At 36.2% G+C, this 20,694-nt stretch overlaps 1 protein-coding gene across 1 annotated transcript in view; it reads right to left on the reverse strand.

Moving 5' to 3' along the window:
* Positions 1-20,694, reverse strand: part of TPP2 (tripeptidyl peptidase 2) — an 84,660-nt gene that overhangs the window by 16,344 nt on the left and 47,622 nt on the right. Inside the window, 13 exon segments of the mRNA XM_023752476.1 lie at positions 4,019-4,057; positions 5,830-5,908; positions 6,162-6,406; positions 7,662-7,799; positions 8,586-8,682; positions 9,283-9,383; positions 9,640-9,756; positions 11,180-11,334; positions 13,964-14,070; positions 16,326-16,402; positions 16,696-16,853; positions 17,805-17,973; positions 18,505-18,620. Coding sequence (XP_023608244.1) covers positions 4,019-4,057; positions 5,830-5,908; positions 6,162-6,406; positions 7,662-7,799; positions 8,586-8,682; positions 9,283-9,383; positions 9,640-9,756; positions 11,180-11,334; positions 13,964-14,070; positions 16,326-16,402; positions 16,696-16,853; positions 17,805-17,973; positions 18,505-18,620 — 1,598 coding nt within the window.

Below are 20,694 nucleotides of genomic sequence, written 5' to 3' on the forward strand. Positions count from 1 at the left end.
CCTGTCACACACAGAGCTGCAGGGCGATCAGGGGGTTGGGGAGCTCCCCCCTATCAGGCACAGAGCAGGGCGGATCAGAGGGTTGGGGCGCCTTCCCCTGTCACGAACAGAGCAGGGCAGTTAGGGAGGTTGTGGCCCCGCCCCCTGTCAAACACAGAGCCGAAGGGCAATCAGGGGGTTTGGGCGCTGCCCCCTGTCACGCTGATCCCGGTGCCGGGAGGCCTCGTGGCTCCCCTGATCCTGGTGCTGGGAGGCATATTACCCTTTTACTATATAGAATAGAGGCCTGGTGCACGGGTGGGGGCCGGCTGGTTTGCCCTGAAGGTGTCCTGGATCAGGGTGGAGGTCCCCACTGGGGTCCCTGGCCAGTCTGGCTGAGGGGCTGAGGGCCGTTTTCAGGCTGGCGGGTGATTGAAGCTCCCAACCGCTCCTTTTTTTCTTTTTATTCTGGGCCAGCTTTAGCTCTGAGGCCTCGGCTGCTGAAAGCAGGTTTCTGGCCCTTGTTTACCTTCTGTATTTGATACAATGTTGCGGTCCGGCTGGCTGAAGCCTGGCTGACTAACGCAGGTTTCTGGGGTTTTGTTTAGCTTCTATATTTGCAACACAGTTGCTTAGAGTTGCAGCTGAGAGGCCGGCAATTCAGGCAGGGAACGTTGGAGTCCGCAGTCACTGGAGCAAGCAAGCCTCCCTGTTTGCTTCAGTGCATGGCTGCCGGCCGCCATCTTGGCTGTCAGTTAATTTGCATATCGCCCTGATTAGCCAATGGGAAGGGTAGCAGATGTATGGCTATGTTTCTCTTTTATTAGATAGGATAACCATCCATCTCTCTCTCCTCTCTCTCTCTCTCTCTCTCTCTCTCTCTCTCTCTCTCTCTCAGCCCAGAGCCTGCATGTGAAGTATGAGGTAGGGAAAACAAAGCAGGTATTTTGTTGGGGCTACCTCCTTCTTGGCCCTGCCACCCACCCTTTTCTCCTTCTTGAGGTTTATTTTCCTTGGTGGGCACTGCCCTGTGCAAGGCCAAGTTAAAGTGTCTGAAAAAGTTGAGTTGATGATTTAGCACCAAGTTCTTACCCAAACAGATGTCAGTGTTATCTGTATAACAAAGACAACAAACCTAAGGATTGAAGTTATAGATGGCTTCCAACCATTCCTCTCCTATTCTCTCTGAGGTCATGCTTCTGCAGAGGCAGTCCACAGTCACTCTAACCTAACGTGAGCTCCCTTCATTTTCCTTCCTCCTCGCCTGATTAGGGAGACACAAACTTCCTGAGGGGCAGCCTCTGTTGCGAGCCAATTCCTCCCCTGAAGCTCAGAGGAAAGGTATTTGTTTTAGTACAGAAGAAAGAAAATAGAACTGAATTTAAAATGAGCAATCCATTAAAGTTAATTTATGATTAACAATAAACTTAACAAAGATCTACAAATAGGAAGAAACCCTTTATCACAACAACCATACACTATCACTAAAAGCACAAAAGAGACAGGGAAAGTTTATGATGAATGATTTGGGGGGAAGGGAGGAGCAGAGATCAAGATTTTGTAACCAGCCTTTTATATTTTTAAATATATCAAATTATAAATTATAAATGTTAATATATAATCCTATAAAGTATATCAGGACAACAATGTTTATTACTAAGAATTATGAACATGGTAGTTTTAATTCTTAATCAAAAGAAAAATGAGGTTATTTTTCATTTGCTTTATCACGGTCATCTGTTCTTTTTGACAGTATTTTCACAACTTGCTTCTAAGGACCTAGCATGGGGTCAATTTAATAAAAATGATTCTGTATCAGTAAACCTTGAGAAGTATTATGATTTTAAAACATAGTCAAAAAGAATCTTCAGAGCAGAAATGCTAAAGTGCTCTATTGTGGATACTTAACAGTAAGTTTTTGGGTTTATTTACTATTCTGCTCACAAAGTATTTCAACAGTGTTTGAACTGAACAGTATTATTAAGAAAGTAAAACATACCCACATAATCAGTAACTATTCTTTGGTTGATAAAACATACCATCATTAAAATTTGGAGTAAAAAACCAATTTCCTAGTTCTTAAATTATTAACTAAATTAAAAATTGTAATACCTTCACACAAACTAATATAGCTATTTTAAAGACTAGTATATTTGAATGCTATTTATGATCTGTTAAAAGTAACTATATTCTTTCATATTACAATGAGCTTAAAAAAGTGTAACACATTTTAAGTCAAAAGTCACTGAAACCCAAAGAAAAAGTCCACAGAAAAACCTAGTTGGTATTTTTTTTCAGGCAATAAGTTAATAATATATTTTGGTATTGTGACTATAAAACTATAATACTAATTATTTTTAAAATCAGAGCTTCCTGTATACTTGCACTGAAGAGAGAAATGGGAAGAGGTACTCTAGCTGTAAAGTTCTTTATACAAAGCTTTACTAACCATCAAGTAATAATAATAATCTTTCTATTCATTTGATACCATCAAAACTCCCCCAAAACTCAACCAAAATATACAACAGGTAGAAGAAAAAAAATCTTTGCCTTTGTGATATGTATCTTCTATAAATCTTTGCCTTTGTTATATGTATCTTCTATTTTTAATGGGCTCCTAGGATACCTTTTCCTCATTCTCTAAAACAGTGGCTGGCAAGCTATTTTCACATTGACCCAAAGATAAACAATCTATAGATAACATGAAATTAGTTTTATCAGTCTGGTGAACTGACATTGATGTTTCATTAAATGAATAATATAGCCTACAAATGAATCAAGAATTTCAGTTAAGAAATACTGGTCAATGGAGAAGCACATTTTTTTTCTTTAAACCTGGAAAGGTGATTACCAGTAGTGTACTCTGTTTGAACAAAGTATTTATCGTTACATAATAATACGGGCATTTCAGAGGTCTTTTTTATAAAGGGATTTAACCTGTTATAAAATGGTGAGCCCGTTTCATATCACTCTGAATTAAGAAATAAAAGGTGGCCGAAGCCGGTTTCGCTCAGTGGATGGAGCGTCGGCCTGCGGACTGAGGGGTCCCGGGTTCAATTCCGGTCAAGGGCATGTGCCTGGGTTGCGGGCACATCCCCAGTGGGGGATGTTTCTCTCTCATTGATGTTTCTAGCTCTCTACCTCTCATGTTTCTAGCTCTCTATCTCTCTCCCTTCCTCTCTGTAAAAAATCAATAAAATATATATATATATAAAAAAAAAAGAAAAGAAATAAAAGGTGTCTTTTGTTCATACCTTAAAGTACTAATTCTCCCACTGCAATGCTTCCAGCTTGAATGGGAAAAATTACTAAATGCTAAAAGATGTCAGCAGGTTTTCACCAGAGAGCTCATTGAATATGTATCCCTTTCTCTAAAGTACACCTGAAGTAGAATTTTTCTTTTTTGAGTTAACTTTGGCTCTAGTAGTCAATCAGAGATTGTCAAATAAGTTTCAGAAAAGTTGATCAGATTACTTACTAGTTATGGCCTGAAAATCTGCTTATGCTCTTAGTATAAGTTTTAATTTTGGGTCAACAGTCCTTATTTCTGTTCCTGCTTTGTCCATTGCTCTGTTTGTCTCTGCCCTTTAAGAACTAAGAAGATGCAAGAGCAAGGAATCAACTTCACTTGAAATACCTTAATAATATTTTTAATCAAATCATCCAATTTAAGAATGTTTTTTAGACTTTAAAAATAATTGTTTGGCCTATATGGCCAAAAAGTTTCATTTCTCTCTACATAAGATTTTAGATATGCAAAATTTAAAATACTATTATTTATCTGTAGTAAGACATAAATAGCATTATTTTTTGCTATGTACATATAAAACAGGGGTCCTCTAGCAATTTATGGTAGAAAAGTAACTTTAGGAAAGCAGTATGTCAACACTGATAAGCTAAAGGCACTATACTGCAGAACTTAAAGAAAGATTAAGGGAGAGATTGTTTTTAAAGGATTTATAATAGTGACAGAAAAAAAGTTTAACTAATATGCAAATAAGGCTTTAAGACATCTTTTTAAAGAACTGACAATCAGTACCTTTTTAAATTTTCTTTGTCGTTTTGCTGCAGACTGCCCCTGGGAGTTAGAACAACATTCTGTAAGAAAACATGCATCTACACAGGATGGAGACACCACCTCTGTATAATTTTCTCCCAGTTTACTTTCCACCTGTATGTGTCACATACTTAGAAGGGTCTTGTCTGTGATCAAGATGGCATGCTTTTAAATAAAGCAACATTGCCACTTTGATTTTTTTAAAAATAAAAATGCACTGAAGTGATATTCTTCAGGGTGAATGTTTTTCAACTTATTTCAAAAATTCAGTAGAGCAAAATTCATTAGTTATCAAAACACTTTTGGAAATATTAAATTTAGCTGATAGTCTACAGAGTCTGATTTTTAAGGACATCACAACAATCACATACACCCATGCTCTCATAGAAAAAGCATCATTCAAGTCAAAGAGAAGTAAAATGAACCTTCCCAACTACCAAAAATCATAAACAATGCAAAACTACTGAGGGAAGAGTAATAAATAAATAATGTGCTGGGAAATATAATTAACTTATAGTGTTAGTTTTTTGCTCTCTCTCAAGAAAATCTACCCTGATAAGTAATAACTATAGTTAATCCCAGATGTTTATAATTTCACAACTGCAGCCAGGAAGTAGTAACTATCTCTGAATTGCTAAAAAGCATACATTTAATAACAATGCTCTTCTGTCATACTCATCACAAGGAAGTGGACACTTCAGAAGAGTTATCTGGGTGTGAACATCATCACTGAAGCCTCACTGTTGAAGCCCCATGGAGGAAGTGGTCATGCTACCCAGGAAATGATGTCTACAAGAAAAGACTACTAGTTCTTAAATCAGTGCATCCATGAATTCCAGTACAATTAACAACTCATTCACTTCAAATCATACTAAAGAATATATAAATACATAGTATAAACTGAAATGAGACTCAAGAAATGTCAGGGAAAACAACTTTTCCTAAGCACAAAATTCCCAAGTTATGCCTCTATGACAGCAAATAAATGATCTTTAGCTCAATAGTGACAAGAAATAAGTGTGCTTGTTAATATGTATGAGATCTATTCATCTGATAACAGCATTTCTAGATTCCAGCATTAGATAGTAGGCTTAGCTTGTAAGAACTAATTAACGCTAAAGAGAAATACAAAACTGTAAGAATGACAACTTTTACTAGCACTGAGCTAAAATGATATCACAAAAGGTGACAGAGCTATATAAACACTTCTCTCATAATAAATTTGTAATGAAAAGAGAGAAAAGCTAAGAGTTACTTATTGAACTATAATATTTCTCTAACAACCAGAAAAACGTTTTTAACAAAAAAATCCCATAATTTTGAAATTCCAAAATAAAAGGCAATGCCAAAAGAAACACCTTATAATTATCAACATAATCATATAAAATGTGAACAAGAGAAAGGTCTGTACAGTGTGAAAAATATCGTTAATTAGCAATAATTGTTCTGACTAGTTTTAAGAAGCCACCCATTCATTTAAGCAAAGTTTAAATCAGATGTAAGTTTGACTTAATGGAAAATTCAAGTATATTAGCCATGCAAGGTAGGACAGATTCAGGGCCAGAGTAACTTATACTTGGGAACAAGAATACTAAATATTTTAAAATACAACAAAATATTAATTGATCTCTACTAGAAACTTGGAGGGGTGGGGGGGAACTATACATATTTTGGCCAGGGAGATCTTCTCTTTTACCCATTCTGAAATGTGGAATTAATCCCCATCTTTAAAGAAAGGGAAATTTTAGAATAGGTAATTTCAGTGTAAAAAACAAAACAAAACTAGTACTTACCGCTTTCTTTCCATGTTCAGTCTTTGACAATGTTAAGGATCCTGCAAGGTAGCATCCAGGTCCTGCCCCTTTAGGTATTCTAACAAGAAGATTCAAAAGAGAGAGAAAAAAAGAGAACATTTCACAAAGATAATTAGGAGTGGGGGAAAAGGGGACAAAATCATTACACTCTGAAATAATTTCCATAGCTAAGATTTCAAAAATCAAAGGGACAAATAACCTTAGTATAAAATGGTAAATCACAACATACTATTTTACTAAGGTAATGAACTAACATTAATAGAATATAGTGTGCATGGTGGGCATTAAGTATAAGCAACGACCTCACTTACTTGTCATCAGGTAAGGAAGTAACAAAGAATGGTTGGTTATATTTGGGTGGTAGTGTCAAATTACTCGATTTCTTCTTTCCTAGAAGTGCAAGGCTATGATTTTCATGAATATCTAAGCTCAAGGTATTAGACAACCTATGAGAAACAATAAATGGAAGATCTTTAAGACGTTCCAATTCACTGATCTGCTCATGACGAATCTGTAGACGAATTGTATAATCTCCTTTCTCCAGTTTCATCGAATACTAAAAAAAGAAAAACAACATTTAGAAAAAGTAAAGTTTAGCCAAGTAAACAGAAATTATAGAAAGAGGATAAACAGGAACAGTTACAATTTAGAGTGCTTAACTGCAGATGAGGTACAGCACAAGTTACTACACACACCTATGCATACGCAAAAAAAAAATCTCAATCTTGCACGTGAGCAAGCAGGACCAGGGACATCAGTGAACTGTCCAAGGTCACATACAGAGTAAAGGACAAGGGAGCTGAAGGCAGGTCTGACTCCCAAGCCCTTATTCTTCCAACTACAGGTTACTCCCATAGTCTCAGCTACATCAGTGTGTTCCAGGCTGAGAAAAGCTATTATTTTCTAGTTCATGGTTACTCAAGAATTTATAAAACAACACGCAAAATTAGCAAAATTGAGGTGCTACATAATAACTAAGACACATACACACACACATGCGTATACACATGACTGGTAATCTTTCTATTATAACCAAAATGCCCCATCCCTTTATTGCTGATAGATGCAGCAATCAGAGACTAAGGAATAAAATTTACTATGCTCCACCTAGTTAACCTGTATTCTTCTGATGAGATTTTAAAAGCAACCAAAGTAATGGCTCTGCAACAATCCAGTCTGTACTGGGAGAGATATGACTGGGACTTGCTTTGAGAACAAAAGGAAATCATTCCTTGAATGACTAACAAAAAACCCACCTGCATAAGTTACTGTCATTATTTAGTATAAAATTATAAATGTTATAGGATTTACCTTATATCCTTGTAGAAATATTTCAATCAGGGATAAAATTTCTGTAATTTATGATTAAAAGGTTTTTTTCTTCAATACAATAGTGCAAGCAGAGTGCTTGGCATACAGGAAGTGCTCAATACACAGCTGTCCAATGAAAAGATAAATTTGAAAGTTCTAGGACACTGCTATAGTGCTCTTTATCCAGTTAAAACCTAAGATCATTTCCAGGTGCTCACTTACTAGTATATCAGAAGATTTGCCTTCAACCTTCAGATGGGTGGAAGCAGTGGGTAGGAAGTAGAAAAAAAAACAAAAACAAAACTATGCTGGCCAGTAGTGCCTATGTCATCCTTGCCTTCATCTACCCCCAAACTTAATCAGCTAAACTACATGGCTGAAAGATAGTCCCATTCTGTTCGACAACAGACAACTGAGCTTCTAAAAATACACAACACAAATATTACCATAATGAGAAATCAGGAATTTGTTAATTTTTAAAATCACTGCAAATTTCATACCTGATGTGGATAGGCATCGCCTGAACCCATCTGTCTTTTATTCTGGTCAAAGATGATCCACAGTTGGCTGTCAAATTCTGATTCATATAATAATTCACAAAGTAGTGGGCAGCTTGGAGTTACTTCCCCACTTTTGGGCTATAAAAATAAAGAATTATTACCTGACATGGTTCACATGATTTCTAATGAAGATTTGTAATACTGTTACTGATGAGACTTTTACAACAAAAATATTAAAATTTTTTCTTGAGACAGCCAATTTTTTAAATGTAGAACATCTGGTATTTTGGCACTGATAACAGGTACTTCTCTTTTAAAAATACAAACCTAGCCATTTGTATTAATAAATTAACATGTATTTTCTTTATAAAACTGAAATTTTATATTCACTGAAATCAATCTCCCAATTAAAACCAAATATTATGTTTTAATAAGAGTTTTACTGAAATCTATGGATCCTACATAAACTCTTTTATCCAACATTTATACTGGCCTCAAATACCTTTACCACTCATTCAACCTAGGAATTGTTCTAATGTCTCACTGCTCCAAAGCCTGCTTCACAGAAAGCAAACAGGCTACCTACTACAATACTCTGAAGGCATCTGGCATTGATGAGATACCTAACCACTGGACAGGTAATACTGTCCAGGTACCACTGAATAGATTCACTGATTACAAAAACTAAGGCTCAAAGGCCAGGTCACCACAAACTACAATTTGTGACTTCAGACTTGAATGGTACTTAGATTATTACAAATCATAATTTCCCTAAGAATAATTCCAAATTAAGCACTGTTAATTACTTGATTCTATTTCATATTTACATAGACTAAATTTATCATCCTCCCGTTTTAAATTCTGATTCATTAACAAAACACAAAAGTGCACTGTAAAAGTCTACTTTATTGTAAAGATACTTACTTGATGAAAGTTATAGGTAAGGATCATTTCATAAAGTTGACGATTATTTGGCAAAACATCTCTTGATCCTAAAGGTTTTGTTTTTGCACTCAGTGGGCTGTAATTAGACGATGAGTAGTTATTTGATTCAAGAATTAATTTAATGAGACAAAACTATAATCAACAAAATCAATAACATATCACAAGATACAAATACACATTCCTAAATACTACCCTTTTCAGTATACTTTATAATATTTTAATCAATAACTTACCTAATTCTTTATTGACTGAACCATAACAATACATATTATAAATTTTGCAACATTATAAAGATAATCTTTTCACAATAAAAACATTTTCAAATGACAACTAATAGTCCTTAGTATAATCAGATCCCAATGTTAGATGCTAGAGTGGCAATCACTAACAGTGTTGAAGAACAGGTTTTGATTGCAGGTGGCGCTCACTCCTCACAGAATAGGTCCTGCTGGGTGCACTGAAAATTTTACATACATGCTATACAATGCTAGAAGCTACTGCTGGGGTTGCCTCAGAGACCTGCCAGGATTGAGGCTAGAGTGTCATAAACTGAATTTTCATTTCCAACATTCGGATGGATTTAAGAAAATTACTATCTCTTCAAAGAGTGTAAGATCCTCCTGCCCCCCACCACATTAATATTCAACATCCTTAGCCCTAAAACATTTAATGATACCGTAGTGTTTGGACCCAGCTCTTCAAAGTTATGCAGGGAGCCAGATCTTCATATTTCAAGGAGGACTGAACATCAAAACGGTTGATTCCTTCTGATGCATGCTATGAAGGATATTTATCAAATTAGTTTCTCAAACTTCACTGAAAATAAACTCTATTTTATAACAATATTAAGACCTAAAATAAATGTCTAATGCAAAGTTGGTAAGCACCCATAAACAGGACTACTTTTAAATTACCTGTGGTTATTTTAAGAACTACTGGTAATGTCCCCAATGAAGTATAAATTCAACCAGTGAGATTATTTTTCAATAATACAAACAAATGAATTTAAAAATAATGAAAATGTGGAACTCACAATGTTTAACTGAGGAGCGGTACACACTATCCCATGGAAAGAAATGGTGTAATCAATATTGACATCACTAAGACTAGCCCACCAACGGGCAATGCAGAATTCAATTGCTTTCCCACTCTGCAAAGAAAAATAATTACAAATGTATAAATAATCTCAGATAATGTCAGAACTACATATGCTCAATGTTCTCATTTTATTTCAAATTACAGAATATAAATGATAGATGTTTCAAAGCAATGCTATGCCTTCAAACTTTTCCTACTTGTAAAGCAAGAGAACACAATAACTTTTAACTGTGCTTGGAGTTATGGAAATTACAGTTGCAGGGATATAGTGCAGGCATTTAAATACATACAGTTATTTACTCATAATTCTACACTGCTTGTCATAAAAGATCTGCGGCAGCTTTTGAAAACATATACAATAAAATAATGGTGAAAACAAACTGGAATAAAAACCTAGGACCAAAGGAAAAATAATGATAGGAGAAAGGGTATTACAGCTTTATAAGGCATATTCAATAGCCACAGATTAATTTCAGGCTCCAAGTTGCCTGGCAACCAAAACAAAATGAAATTATGATTACTTAAATTTTCCCCATTAAAATAATGAAAAACAAAAACTTCCCGGTGCTCAGTTTTAAATTACGTTTCCTAGAAATCAGTATATTAAAAAGTTTAAAGATGAATCATGACACTGATACATACTTGAACACAAGTGAAAGTAATCAGAAAAGTAAGATATAGGCAAGATCATATGACCAACTACGGAGCAGGTTCAAGACAGAACGTCAGTACATTCACCTTCCATGGAGGAAGGTCTAATCCAGTGATGGCGAACCTTTTGAGCTCGGCGTGTCAGCATTTTGAAAAACCCTAACTTAACTCTGGTGCCCTGTCACATATAGAAATTTTTTGATATTTGCAACCATAGTAAAACAAAGACTTATATTTTTGATATTTATTTTATATATTTAAATGCCATTTAACAAAGAAAAATCAACCAAAAAAATGAGTTCGAGTGTCACCTCTGACACGCATGTCATAGGTTCGCCATCACTGGTCTAGTCATTATTTCTAACACTATGGGTAAGAATGAAGACCTGCCATATTTGAAGTAGTTTCTGTAAGAAGCAGTAGCAGTTTCACCTAGAAAGCAAATTAACCTCATGGGTAGTAATAAAATAACTTAAGTGATGCATAGAACTGTCTTAAATAAGGAAATAATCTACAGTGGGATAAAGACACACTATCAGTCAGGGTCCCGATGCAAGGCAAGAGTATCTGTCAGACCAGCACTTTCTTTGACTAAATTATTTAAGAGTTAAAAAGAGATTAATTAATATTTACCTCAGACTCAATCTCAAGTATCCTAATTAGATTACTTATCTTCCTACTTCATTTATTTGGCATTAACAAAATAAAGAGCCCAAAAAAACTCTGAATATAAACTATAAAATCAAATTCAAATTCAAATACTTATCCACACCGAAAGGGAAGAGAAATTGTTTCAGGATTTCGAACTATTAATTAAAACTTACTAAGACAGGAAAAGCTTCAGTCAGAGTTCCTTTTTCTGGAAGGGAACAAAACTTATAGAATTCATGGCTTCGATATGCTCTTTGCTTCACAAGTTGTACTGCATGAAGAACAAACTTGGCCAATACCTCAGAAGAACAAGAACACACTGTAACTTCTAAAATAAAAAAGAAGCAAAATTTTATGCTGGTAAGATTCAAAATGGACATAAAATGATTTTAAGAATGCCCACTTATTAGGAAATAATATATCAATAATCAAATTATATATTCAAATGAAATTTGCATATTTTCTTAAAAACAAAGACTCAATAGAGTATTAATAAAGCTGAAAGGGCAGAAGATTCAGCTATGGAAAATAAATAAATCAGGATTAAAATAAACAACCACTATGCTGCAAATACCAGGAAACAGCAAGCTTTCTATAGGTGGACACACAATTATCCTAATCAGACACCTTTTAAAATCCCTCTCCCCTCTGCTAAGCTCAACCTTTCCTCTTCTTTTAGTAGAAAGCCAAGTAATTCCTGATAGAGGATTTTAATTTTAGAAACCTCTATTTTGTCATCATGCTTAAATTCCATTAGTATCTATTCAACTTCATTAATATTTTTTCCTAGTCTCTCCCTCTTGGCTTATTTGTATTCTATTTGCTTCTAGAAGGGATAATGTCAGAACTACATACGCTCAGCTTTATTCCGAGGTAGAGGTAAGCCCAAATCACTGTGAAGCAGGATCAGCAGCTTATCTACTGAATATCCACTCCTATACAGGAAACTAAGCAGGGCTTAATTCTCTGGTTCACAAGGTCAAGTTGGCACAGAGCTCTGTGAACCTAATCAATTGCTAATAATACAAAACCTGATGTTATTAACAGTAAGTTTTATTTGAAATAGGAATCATCTGTAGTACTTTTTTTTCTTTTTGACACCCCCTAGCCCAGTGGCCGGCAAACTGCGGCTCAAGAGCCACATGCGGCTCTTTGGCCCCTTGAGTGTGGCTCTTCCACAAAATACCGACTTCTTCGTATGGGCCACCAAGTTTCGCATTGTATGTGCGCGCCTGCATGTGCGCGCCTGCACGTGGTATTTTGTGGAAGAGCCACACTCAAGGGGCCAAAGAGCCGCATGTGGCTCGCAAGCCGCAGTTTGCCGACCACTGCCCTAGCCCTAGCCCCATCCCTGCCTGAGATCAAATTGACAAATAACATTAAGTTTAAGGCATGCAACCTGAAGATTTGATGTACTTAAACACTATGAAATGTTTACCACAATAAGGTTAGTTAACACACACTATACAGTTACCAATTTTCTCGATAGTAAGAACATTTAAAATCTACTCTCTTAGCAAATTTCAAGTATACAATTCAGTATTGTTAACTACAGTCACCATTAAATCTCTTGAATTTATTCATAGCTGAAAGTTTGTACTCTTCAACCAACATCTCCCCATTTCCTCCACCCTCTGTAGTACATTTCTAATCTGAGACTGTTAAATGCTCTGATCTCTTTACATTCTGAATCATCTGATAACTTTTTATTTAAAAAAAAAACACAACTAATTATTTTCAACACCAGCCTAAACAAGTCACAATTAGGGCATTATAATTACTAACATCTACCATCAAAAAGATTTCAGAATCAGTATTAACTGTAGATTTTTATTCTTTAAAATGATTAGTGTATATTTCATCAGAGCCTAACGTTATATATCTCCAAGGGGCTCTGTCTACATGCATGGCAGCCAGAGTCGTTCAACAATGCAACTCTAACTCCAATCACTAACAGGTAAGGCATTATGCTAAACTAAGTTAAAATCTTGAATATTAAAACATTAAGATGGCCTGATCTGATGTATGAGCCAATGATAAATAATAACAGATCTTTAAAAAGTTTAAAATCTACTAGCAAATCTAGAGTGCCAGATATACCCTGAGTGGCCAGATTATTATGACCACCCCATCAGTACTTCGTTGGGCCACCTTTTGCCTTCAATACTATGGCGATTCCTCTTGGCATGGACTCCACGAGATGTTGAAAGGTGATGCGAGGAATCTGACACCATGCCTGATGAATAGCACTGTCCAGTTCTGTGAGATTTGACAGTTGTGGTACCAGCTGCCTGATGGCTCTTTTAACTTCGTCCCACAAATGCTCAATTGGATTGAGATCTGCTGATTGTGGGGGCCACCTAAGCAAGGTAAAGTCTCCCTCATGTTCTTGAAACCACTCCTGCACAATACGAGCACCGTGGCACGGCGCATTGTCTTGTTGGAAGAAGCCATCTCCATTGGGATACGCCATCAACATGATAGGATGAACTTGATCAGCAACGATACTTAGGTATGTTGTGCTATTCAGACATTTATAATGATCTGGCCCTCTAGTAACTTCAGCGGGAAATTATAGCTAATTTGCCTACAAACGCCAGGTGGTCATAATAATCTGGCCACTCAGTGTATATTGTTATGAGGAAAATATGCATTACAAATACATGAACTTTATATAGCAGGGGTCCTCAAACTTTTTAAAAAGGGGGCCAGTTCACTGTCCCTCAGACCGTTGGAGGGCCGGACTATAGTTTAAAAAAAACTATGAACAAATTCCTATGCACACTGCACATATCTTATTTTGAAGTAAAAAAACAAAATGGGAACAAATACAGTATTTGTATTTGCATGTGCCCCGCGGGCCGTAGTTTGAGGACCCCTGTTATATAGTCATAATCATAAAAGAGATAGAATGTACAGAAAGATAAGTGCTCAATATAGACTTTAGTTTTACTTACCAGCCCATGTTGCACCCTCAGGAACCTCAATAAAATGCCTTCGAATTTGGCCAGGTTTAAAATGTACATCTGTAAAGGCTAGATCATAGTGTGAGGATTCATTTACTCTGAAAATTAATATAAATTATTGATTAAATGTGATACTCTCATAAAAAAAAGGCTTTATATTAATTATAAGCCCACTAGTACTCTAGATTTTAATAGTTCGTTAGAAATTAATACTTAAAGGCTGGTTACAAAACAGTGTGCATAATACAATCTCATTTTTGCAACATATTAGCAGAGATAAACTCTGGCTAGCCCAGTATAAATGATTTTTCTACTTTTTACCTGTCTGCTTTATAATCTATAAGATACACATACACACACATACACACACAATAAGCAAGTTCACTTTTTTCATTAAAGAAATTGTGCTTCATTCACAGAATTTTTCCAATTATCAGAATTTGGGCTATAGAGAGCTCTAAATATTACAACCAAAGGTAATTTTTTATGTCATTGGTACTGATTGTAGCTCTAAGACTACTATTAAATAAACCCCCTTTTGTAGTTTCAAAATGTTTGCAAAGCATGACACAGTAAAGAAAAAAATCTACTTTCATACCATTTTTGTAAGAAGTCAATGAAACATAAAGGTCTAATGTATATTACCCACTATGAAAACCTAAAGTACACACTAAGGACAAATTCTAGTCAGTGTGACAAAAATTTAATGAGAGCCTACTATATAGAAGGCATTGTTATTAGGAGTCCTTTGCCACAAACAATCGAGAGGGGACAGAAAAACCACCTGAGACATTTAATGCAACACGTTCTTGGTAGACAGGAAGTGTTAGAAGAGATTTGGTCCGTGCAAAGGGACCAGGGAAAGCTTCCTGAAGGAGATAATGTCTCAGCTGATGCCTGAATCTTATACATTACTTTGTCTAGGCTCCTGCTGGACTTCTAGAAAACATAAGGTTGAGAACTTAGCTGTCCTGGAATTTTTCATGTGTACGTCACTTTTTACCTCCTCAATTCCATCCTATGTTTCGTATAAGCTGAGACTATTGCACATTTAATATTTACCAGGTAACTAATTCTATATAAAAACTGTTAACTTAGAACTTTCTATTGTTTCCAATACTCACATAATCTCAATCCTGTCCTTATTCTACTCAACTATTTGTTTTGTATAAATACTGTAAAATGGGCTCCATATTGAACATGTAAGATACAGTTCCTGTGTTTTCTTCAGTGGGCTCAGTCAAATGGGTGGGTAAGTGGGTAAATTAAATAAAAAATGACAATATATTCGCTGAAGTCTGTGTTACAGGCATGTAAAAAGCATTAGGAAGCAGCAAGAAGGGCCTCCCTTCCCCTGGGGATGACCAGGAACATGCTTGGTGGTTGAGAAACAGGAAACCGAAGCACAGAAATCAACCCAGTCCTGAGGAAGCCCGGAGTGTCAGCATCTGTGACCTCACGGAATATGATGTATGTAAAATGACAGGAAACACTGGTTTATAAAGGATCCTTGTTTGCTATTTTAAGGAGCACAACTTCGTCCTTGAACATGCCACTGATATATTTAAATGGGAAGCAATATGATCAGCCTTGAATTCCTTGGCTTCAGGTGGAAGACAAGATGGAAAGCGAAGAGTCTGGAAACTGCAGGTGACTGGAAAAGTGGAAGACCCAGGGAGAAAAACAGTAATCCCAGAGACAAGGGGATTAAAATGGAGTGGGACCAGAAGAGAATGAAGTCATATATTAATATTTCAGAGGGATTGGGCAAGATGAAGACTAAGAGGTCCTCTGAATCGGGCATGCTGGTGGAAGGCAGTTTCAATGCAGGGGCACAGAACAGATGTCATCACTAATTCTCACAGTGAACAAGGAATAACATGGTTGACTATGTGCCACTTGAACTTTGAGCAAGGAGCAGAACTAAAGCCTGGTTATCTAGTTCTTGCCAATTAACCCTTTAGAAGTTCACATTGTTGTCATAAGTAACCATTAAAAAAAAATTGTTGACCCTTGAACAACATGGGGATAAGGGTGTTGACCCTGTAAGCAGCCAAAAATCCATGTACAACTTTTGATTCCCCCAAAACTTAGTTGTCCCTCAGTAGCCACAGGGGATTGGTTCCAGGACAACCCATGGGGTACCAAAATCTGAAGATGCTTAAGCCCCTGTATAAAATGGTGTAGATTAGAGCAGAGTCAGCCTTCCACACCTGTGGACTCCCAACTACGAATCAAAAACAGTGTAAGTACAGGCATTTATTGAAAAAATTCACAAGTAAGTGAACGCACACAGTTAAAACCTGTGTTGTTCCAGGGTCAGCTGTTACTGTACGGGGAACGTGTTACTTACTTTGATGCTATAACTGCGGTGACTGGAACTCTGAACAGAGGACCTGCATTAGGGGATGCTATATCATAGCCACATACCTAAAAAACAGCATGTTCATGTTTCAGTATCCATAAATTAAACAAAGAAAAAAGGAAAAAGTGTAATCTATTCATAGAATAAATTAATCTAATATGAAAATTTAAAGGTCTTAAGCACAAGTTGATTAATTTTCTGCTTCAGGTCACATGATTAATGGCAAATAGCCTAAATAAATACATGCAGGACAACCCTTGTCTAATTCACACTAATGGGGAAAAGGACTGCCACATAAAGTACTTTTAAACATTTTAAAGGTAAAGAAAGTTTAAAATAAATGAAGCTACCCCAATACCTCTGTATAATGTAATCCTTCTCTTAAGCCCCGGGGATCCACACGTATGTTTATATGTCTACATTGATTCATGAGTTCCAAATGGCTAGGACACTGAACCCAAGATGAGTTTGAAGTTAAAGCTAAATGAAGCTGAAGGGATATTTTTTCAGAGTTTTCTGGCATTAAAGAAAAACAAAAATTAAAGATTAGTACTTTCTCTTTCATTTAAAAAAGTTCAATCTTCTCAAAAAAATTTAGCAAATTTGTAAAAGGCACTAGGCAAAACACAGCTTAAATAAAAATCACAGAATCTTCCTCAAGCTTTAGTTCACTTATAATCCATTCACACTTTCACTCAACACTGCTACAGCCTTAAATTAATATAAGGATTTTGGGTGAATATTTTTCATTACTGCATGTGGAAATGATATTTGATCAACATGAAGACTGTCAAATATACAGTGAGGACTCTTTTGTTTACCTCATTGAGCAGAGGCACTCTTGGCTGCTTCTACTTCCTACTCTGCCTTATACCCAAGTAGTAAAAGTGGAAAAGAAAAGGTATTTGATCATTTATCCACAATTTAATAAAAATGTAGGTAACTGAAGACCCATTTTGCATATTTTCCTGGGTAGTCAGAATGCAAACTGAATTGCCATAGTATTGGAATCCCTAAGTGCCATCATTTTTTCTCTAAAATCTATAATATTTAAAATAATACACTGCCCCTGGCTGTGTGGCTCAACTGGTTGGAGCATCGGTCGTCCCATACACCAAAAGGTTACAGGTTTAATCCCTGATCAGGGCACATTGTTAGGTTACAGGTTTGATTGCTAATCTGGCATGTACAGGAGGCAACTGTTTGATGTTTCACTCTCACCCTGATGTATTTCTCTCTCTCTCTCTCTCTCTCTCTCTCAAAATCAATGAAAACATATCCTTGGGTGAAATAATAATAATAATAATAATAATAATAATAATAATAATAAATATAAGAATAATGACAATATTGTCAATTTATGTTTTCTCTTTAGAACATTAGCCCAAACAGCATTTCTCTATTATGATACTATTCACTTAAATAATAAATGTGAGCACTTTAGCTTACCATCCATTTAGTACTTACCAGTTTTTTCTGGAAATACAGGTTCAATGCCAACACCATGATCTGAAGGTGCCATCACCTGAACAGGATCTCTGAGGTAGATGCCACGGTTATTTCCAACGGTAACAGTGAAACCTAATTTATTAGCAAATGATGTATTCTGAACGAGGTAGTCATAGGCTTTATCAACCTAATTACAAGAACACAGAGAATAAGATATAAATGGTTAGGTCAAGAAAATATTTTGTTGCAAGTTACCAATTTGATTTCACTTGTGGTAAAGTACAAGCAAAAAGTTAATTTCTATATACAGCTCTCTAAAATTAAAAGGACAAGGATACTTTCATAGACAAATTACAGTCTAACTACTGGACTCACCTACCCTACTTTCTTCATTCACATTATTATTCCCAACTGACCAAAGTGAGGAACTCTCCCACATGCCAGTATAATTTACCAGTTTTTGCCCTTTACCTGTTTGCTTTGAATTTCTACCCTCTATATGTTCTACATGTATTATATTTCTCTATCTTACTGCAACAAATTTTGTCTTAACTAAAAAATTTGTTTTCATATCCTCTTTGCTTACAGTTCAGAGACCACTATGATATAATCTAGAATTAGATATACTCATTCATCATTATAACAGGAAATATTATCTAACAAAGCTAAAATATTTTCTCAATGACTTACAACACAGTTTCCATACAAACAACAATACCTGAATAATACCATGTCCTTGGGCAAATACTTCTATATTGTCAGCCTTCACTGCAGTGTTTTCTAGAGCTCTTCTAACTGAATGAACTGTGTAGTTAACATTATTAGCTTTTAGACCTAAAATTTAAAAAGAAAAAAGTGTTAGAGAACTCACTACTTTGAAACCTTTCCCCCTTCACCAGTACAGATAACATGTGCATTCCCTGGTTTTCATGTCTTGTGCTTCAACACTCACTTTTAAATCTTAAAAAAACAAAAACAAAAAACCCACTAAACAATCTAACCAAAACTGCTGGCATCACACAAAGACTTATGTAAGAAAAATGACTGTGTTCCCATTATGCAAGGGCATGAAAACAGGCTATGCAGAGATAATGTAAATGTAAGAAGCATATACCTAAAGGCATTCCAATGACATTTGCTTTAAAACACTGCTGGTCAAACAATACAGGGGTGAGCAAAAGTAGGCTTACAGTTGTGAGTATACAAAACAGTTTATTCTTATATTAGTATTTACTAATCATTCTATTATCTTCCATATGAACAACTGTAAACCTACTTTTGCTACCACTGTATAGTTGCTGGCAGTAGTTTTCAACCTGACTGCATGTAATAAAAACACCAGGAGAACTTAAACAAGCAGAAAAGATGCTGAGGCCTCACCACAGACCAATTAAAGTAGCATCTTTGAGACTAGATCCCAGGCACAAATATGAATTAAAAGCTTCCAGGGTAATGCTAGGGAGCACCCAGGCTGGGAATGACTGTTCTACAGGAAGAATATGGAGGCCACCAATCTGTAAACCCTGCATTAATGCCTGCTGTTAAGGATCAAAGATAAGTAATATAGTATTGCTGCCCTCTCCAGAGCTCAACAAACGTGTAAATTCTTATGATATTGTAAGAAATGAGCAAAACAAACGTGGAAACATCATGCCGCTGTAAGAGCAAATAAGGTGAAGCTCTATCAGAGGGACAAATACATGCACAGGAGTTTGCAAGTCCAAAAAATGGGAGAAAGGAATTCTAGGCAGAGAGCAGTATGACCAAAGGCAGGAGGCATGCGCAAACTTGAAATATTTGGAATATGCATGCTTATAAGCCAAACCAATGGACATGGACAACAGGGGGATGAGAGCATGAGTGGGGGGTGGGGGGGGGAGGATGGGGATTTAATGGGGGGGATGAGGACACATTTGTAATACCTTAATAAAGAATTTAAAAAATATATATTTGGAGAGGTTGAACAGGACTAGTAATAAGGGGAATCCTGGAAATTATATCAGAGGGACACTTCTGAGGTAAAACTGTCACAACAGTCTGGGTACCCTAACTTTGAGTGCTAGTCAATGTCAATGCCACCCTATTTCATGATATAAGCCTCCTGCACAGCATACTAGAAATTCCTACGTCTCTTTCCACTTCACTTTGCTCCACAGAAATATTCATTACCTTCCAATAACGAATACAGACTATTACTTTTTTAAAAAATAATTTTTAAAAAATAGATTCGAGAGAGAGGAAGCGGGGCAGTGGAGAGGGGGGTGGAAAGAAACATTGACTGGTTGCCTCCTGCATGTCTTCCTGAACTTGCAACCTAGGTATGTGACCTAATTGGGGATCAAACATGCCACCTCTTGGTGTACGGACGAGGCTCCTACCAACCGAGCCACACCAACCTGGGTGATAACTATTTAGTATTTTTTTTCATAGGTTATCTCCTCCAACCATAATATAAACTCCACATGGACAGACATTTTTGATGTTTTGTTCACTAATTTAGCCCCTGAGCTAAAAGAATGCTTGATAGTCATTAATAGCCAATAAATAAATCTATTTGTTGAATGGATAATGAATACACAGTCAAATCATTATCATCACATAAATTATTCTCACCTTAAACTTTACTTTGAGTCCCAGAACATTATCAATTCTATCACATTTTCTCACCATAAGAATTTCAGAAAATGAAAACAACTGTCTGTAATCAGGTAAGATAAACTTATTCAATAATCCTCTATAATAAAGAGCTAATATGCTAATTAGACTGGACAGCGAAATTTCCTTCCGAAAAGACCAGTGGGTGGGGGGCGGGGCGGAGAGGCAGCCGGAGGGGAATGAGGGCTAAGCCACTTGCAGGAATTTCGTGCATCAGGCCTCTAGTTTTTTATGTCTATTACCTAAATATTAT

Source organism: Myotis lucifugus, unplaced genomic scaffold, assembly GCF_000147115.1.
Source record: "Myotis lucifugus unplaced genomic scaffold, Myoluc2.0 scaffold_33, whole genome shotgun sequence".
Classification (NCBI taxonomy): domain Eukaryota; kingdom Metazoa; phylum Chordata; class Mammalia; order Chiroptera; family Vespertilionidae; genus Myotis; species Myotis lucifugus.